This window comes from Plectropomus leopardus, unplaced genomic scaffold (assembly GCF_008729295.1).
Source record: "Plectropomus leopardus isolate mb unplaced genomic scaffold, YSFRI_Pleo_2.0 unplaced_scaffold22275, whole genome shotgun sequence".
Taxonomy (NCBI): Eukaryota; Metazoa; Chordata; class Actinopteri; order Perciformes; family Serranidae; genus Plectropomus; species Plectropomus leopardus.
Window position 1 is genome coordinate 1 of NW_024624132.1, and position 5,874 is coordinate 5,874.

At 38.6% G+C, this 5,874-nt stretch overlaps 1 protein-coding gene across 1 annotated transcript; it reads left to right on the forward strand.

The window, feature by feature from the left end:
- Window positions 1-847: 847 nt before the first annotated feature.
- LOC121965910 lies at window positions 848-5,620 on the forward strand (the record flags this gene model as incomplete). Its single annotated transcript, XM_042516018.1, has 9 exons — window positions 848-997; window positions 1,866-1,954; window positions 2,734-2,946; window positions 3,088-3,177; window positions 3,503-3,602; window positions 3,710-3,833; window positions 4,279-4,570; window positions 5,262-5,406; window positions 5,521-5,620. Coding segments are annotated over exons 1-9 (1,190 nt in total), but the record flags the coding sequence as incomplete, so codon positions are not given.
- Between the last annotated feature and the right edge of the window lie 254 nt (window positions 5,621-5,874).

Sequence of the window (5,874 nt, forward strand, 5' to 3'; positions counted from 1 at the left end):
AATTTTAAATTTATATTAAACTAATAAGGTAGGTCAGAATTTTCCTTTAAAATTATCACCATGATATAATACACATTTTTACACCTCTTTGTGGGTGTTGTCACAATTCATTTTAATTTTTTATTCTTTTATATTATAATTCATAATTAAATAAGTCATTATGATCTCAAAGGAGCAGAAACACATATCAAATAACAGGGAGACTTTTGTTTCCGATAAAACTTTTGCTGCAGCTTACTCTCGGCATTTACATCTTTGCTGAATTTAGGATATTCGTGCGTGTTTGTTTTTTGTGGAATTATGAAACCATGAAACATCTATCGTCACTGTAAAATGTCGCAGAAAGCCAGTTTGGCGAGTCAAAGTTTTCCACGAATCTCAAATTTGCATCAGTCTTTTGGGGGCGGGACGGACGAGAAAGCTGCATTAAAAAGAGGCAGAGAGACACTTCGCAGGCACATCAGCCTCAGAGTTGAAACCTCAGACATCACTTCATTATCAGCCTCCACCTGCAGAGCTTCATCTCCACGCTGCTCCGCCCAACCTCCAGACGGTAAGACGAGCTGCACACACCTCTTCTCTCCACACGGCTCCACAGAGACGACGCTTGACTGCAGAATCGTAAAAGACAGTTAAAAGACAGAGCACGCAAGATGTGTTCACTGGATGAGAAAATTGAGAATTAGACTGACTCGTCCTACATTTCATCTCATTTTTTCTCATTTTGAGCAAGTTAAGGTAATCATTCGGGGTTAGTTACATTCATGTCAGATAAAATAAGTAACTATATAAAAAGTCTGAGCACCATGAAACAAAAGGCATTCAAACACATATGAATCAAATCGTGAGTACTGTGTTTTTATACTTTTATACTGTGTTCTCAGAAATGCCGTGTTTTGCTGCTTACTATGTGAACTGTATCCCTCGCAGCTCTCCGACAGTTTGCTGCCGGGCTCCATCATGGTGAGGACCGCTGCTTTGCTCCTCCTGCTGGCAGGTAAGCAGCCAGTGAAAAGTTTTCGGTGCTTCAGAATTTAAAACATTTAACATTAAAAACATTTGATTATGAGCCTATATATTTTTTCAATGCGATGTTTTTCTAACAAAAATCTATTAAAAAGTAAAATCCTTCATGCATTTATTAAAGTGTCAGTTTTTATTTAACATTTTATATTTTCAAAGCAGATGTTAAAGGTGCATTATTAACGTAAGTGCAGTTGGGGCAGTTATTTCCACTCTCACATTAACCCTTTGAAACCTGGATCGACATCACTTTTCTTGTGCTTCATCTGGATGCCACTTTAATACCTTTAACCCTGAGCAAATTAGTTTGATTTCTTTCAGAAATTTCCCAAGAAATGTCCCAGATATTGCAATTTTTTAAAGCTAGTAAAAATGTCCAGAGAGACAAATTCTCATTATATTTTTTTAATAATTTTTTTTAAGTTATTGTAATTTTTAAACCGTTTTTGAGGTCATTTCCATGTGTGTTTTTCTTTTTCTTTCCTTTTTTTACTTTTCTGTTCGGGGGGTGGGGGGTCATTTTCAGCTAATCTACATGTACTTTTTACTAAATTCTTGCTAATTTTCTTCAAAACTTGCTCGTTTCCTTTTTTGCTAATGTCTTTGAAAAAAAAAAAACGAGCCAGTTTTCCCGGTTTCAAAGGGTTTGTGAATAAAATAATACCGTTAGACTGAAGCCACTTTCTGGAGTAATTCACACCGAGGGACGATGCTTATTTTGATGAGTATTTAATCTGTTACACCCAGAATTTATTTTGGTGATGAATGTCCTTTTAAGTCAGAGGTGTAATATAAGTGGTGATTGGTGGATGATGTTTCTTCGTGGTATATTCACGCCGCAGCTGCTGCCAACCTTCAGATGTCTGCAGCTGCCTCAGACTTCACAGACTGTCCCATCAGCTATTATGGAAAAGAGTACACGTCACTGGAGGTGAGTAAAGTTAAAGCATGAGTGAGAAACTCTCCCTCCGCTGTGACTGTAACAGACGCGGTCTGGCTGCTGAAGAGTTGGACTGGAAGAGCGTTAAAGGAGAAAGCTGCTGTTAACTGAACAAGGTTAAAAAAGAAATGTTAACTTTGAGGCGTAAAATGTAGAAAAATACTTGAGAGGCATAAATGTCCTTGAAGAGCAGAACATGTTCACATCTGAATGGTTTCTGTAGCTGAGAGTATGCAGAAGTAGTAGACAATCAAAAAACGTACAGGACAAGTAGTACTAGTCATAGTCATTCGTAGCAATAGTAGTAGTAGTAGTAGTAGTAGTAGTAGTAGTAGTAGTAGTAGTAGTAGTAGTTCCAGTCGTGGAAGTAGAAGAGGTAGCAGCACTTGTATTATTATATGGAGTAGTAATTGTAGCAGAAGCAGGAGTAGCAGAACTAGAGGGAGTTGCACTAATAGTACTAGAAGTACTGTAGGTGTATTATAACAGCTATAAAAAAATTAAAAGACAATTTTGTGTTTTTGCTTTTGATTGAATCTTATGCTCATCGTCATCTCCCGACCTTTTCGATTTTTTTCAGATGTCCCCTCAGTTCACACTCACGCAAAACTGCTCAATATTGTTGAATGAAAATGAGGAAAAAATGTGCATTTATGTGTATTTCTGAGTCATGAAGTTACACACGGTGCAATGAATGTAAACATTTTATGAGATGAAATGATGCAAAAAGGCTTCATCTGACTTCACCGATGGTCTCTGTGTTTCTGCAGGTGATTTTAACGGTCGAATCAGGTTCCATTTGCTTTCGAGAAAACCAGGCTGCCACACATGACTGCATTGATGTGGGCTACGTGTCCAATGTCGACGATTATTCGGTGACTTTAAACCAAGGTCACAAAGATCTTACGCCCCATCTGGCATCCATCACAGACACATCAACTTGCAGCGTTACCATCGCATTTAAGGACGGGCCAACCTCGATCGTGAGTCACCATCAGCTTCATGTTATCAAACCTATTGATTGACTGGCCTTTTGTGAAAAAAAGAAGTAAAAAAGAACATTTCACATTCCTCATGTTGAAAAGGAAACTTTTGTTCCGTCTTTTGTCTGTTTATCCTTTCAGGCTTGGGTGAAACTCTACCGTGCGGAGTCCAAAGCAGCATTGTCAATCTCATACAACAGTGATGCAGACCATGAAGGGGCTCCTTCATCTGTGAGTATGCGTAAGACCTCAAACCAATATGCTTTATGGCGAGCGAACGTGATCTGAGGCTCCAGATTTCAGCCAGAAGTTAACTCGAAAAAAAAAAAAAAAAATTAGGAGTAACCATTTGAGATGTACCACTTCAAGCAAGACTTACTGCTACGACTGTTCACTCAGTATTACAGCATTAACATCTTTCCATAGTTTTATGTCAATGCAATATAAGCGTTACAGCATTAACCAGTTTTTTTTGTCTAACCTTTAGTAGTTTTATGGAAAAACAATATATGTATTACAGCATTAACCTGGATTTTTTTGTCTCATCTTTTTGTAGCTTTATGTAAAAACAATAAATGGAAAATCCATAGCCCTGTCTCAGGGGGACCTTGATGGGAAAGAGCACTACTTGGATATAAGTGGATGCAGAAGCAGTGGTATGTACACCTGACCGTCAGACCCCCTTACATTTCCTTCTGTTACAGTTTCTAGTTGCTGGAGTTTGAGGTTAAACTAATTTCATGAACCTCTGATCACTTCCCAGGTTACACTGTCGCAGCTGGTTCTGAAAAAAAGGTTTCATCAACCTGCACCACAATATCCTGCAGTGAGCATCTAGTCGCCGCAGAAACAGGATGTGACAGCGGCATGATATGTATGCTGGGCACGTAAGTGTGTTGCTTTATATTAGGAGTAGAGTTTGAATAAAGGTCGGACTGAAGGCGAAACGTGGAGGACTGAAAACATCTGATATTATTATTATTACTACTAGAACTACTACTTTTACTTTTACTACTTCTGCTACTACTACTACTACTACTATGACTCCTACAACTACTCCTCCTGCTTCTACTACTACTACTACTACTACTAATACTACTACTGCTAATACTACCATTATGACTACTACTCCCATCACAAGTCTCAATATTTATGAATAGAATTGGTGGAATGTCCCTTTAAGTTTCAAGTACAGGTTCATGTTACGCAAATCTGAAAGATCTGAAAATACCGTCTTTTATAAGAGAAAACATCTCGCTGTGTTTGCGTCTATTGATTTTACTTTCAGGAATAAAAAGTTACCAAATATCTGTCTGTTTCCATCTCCATCAGCTGTGTACCTGAAAATCCTGGATTCGCTGCACCTGGAGGAGGAGACGCTGATGATATTGCAAACACCGTGGTGTGCACAGTGACTGGCTCCAGCGTCATCAATTTCTTCAACACCAAACAGGATATCCCGGACCGCTGTGCGTACACGCTGCTGAAGCCTCTGAGTGGCTCCGATTTTGAGTTGGTGGCCGTTTTCAAGGAGCGCCGCCGCAAAGACGTGACACTTTTGGACCACTTGATAATAAGCTACAGTGGCAAAAAAATATATTTGGGACAAGGTGTAAGAGCTCAGGTAAGCTGCAAAAATCCATCTGACAGCAGAGCATCGTGTGTTTGTGGCGTTGTTTCAAAAAAATCCACCGTAGATCCTCTTTGTTTAACCAATTACGGATGTGCATATTCATGAGCAATTTAAGACGAAATGAATCCAAAAGTACAAGAAAATTACCTAAATTTTAAAAAAGAAATATTATGAAATTATGCAACACAATTTTACTATACATATGAAATTATGAGAAAATTCCCCTTGCTTCTGTTATTTTTCCTCAATACATTTTTCCCTACCCCTTTTCCCTTGCTTTTTTTCCCCTAAAACTACTAATTTCATAAATAAATATTCCCTTTTGACAGATATATCTGTCAAAAGGGTGATATAATACATCATCGATTTTATTAGATCCCATTTTATATCTGGAATCTTTCTTTAAAATTTGTCATATTTCAGTTTGATTACAATTCACATGGAGAGATAATATGAAATATAAATAATCATATATTTGTCAAAAAACATGACAGTGTGTTTGAGCTGCTGTGTCCTATCTTAAGGAGACACAAAACCGTGAAATAAAAGACACATATTTACCTTTTAAGAGACACAAAGCTGCGAATGAAAGACACATATGTACCTTAAAGATACACAAAAACAGCGCGACACATGCATGGATATATCTGAGACATATCCGGCGTGTCCTTCTGTTTTCAAGGTCGATGACACAGATCTCCAGCTCAGCGATCAGTTTGAGACGCATCATAATGTGGAGCTCCGCAAGGACAGCAGTGGAGTCACCGCCAAGATCCCGTCCACCGGCATGAAAGTGGTCTTTGATGGCAACACAGCGCACCTGTCAGGTACAGAAAACTCTCCAAACTACACGTCTGTGTGTGTATTTCGAGTAAAGCTGGTGTTGACAGCGTTGATTGGTGTGTTCAAACTTTATTGATTTGTCCCCTAACTTCGACCAGGACTCGATAATGAGGCCGTTCAGGGCTTGTGTGGCACCCCCACTCTGCCATCTGCGACGACCAGCCCGAGCAATGAGAAATCCTCTGACAGCGAGACCGGGTACTTCTTCACTCGACACGCTGACTGACATGAAGAAACACAGAATGACATCAAGATTCAGATATATGTTAAAGAGGCAGACTATGACCAAATAAAAAAACATTAATTTACCTTAAAGAGACAAAAAACGACTCAAAAAGGACACAAATTTACCTTAAAGAGACACAGAACGACCCAAAAAGGACACAAATTTACCTTAAAGAGACAAAAAATGACCCAAAAAGGACACAAATTTACCTTAAAGAGACAAAAAA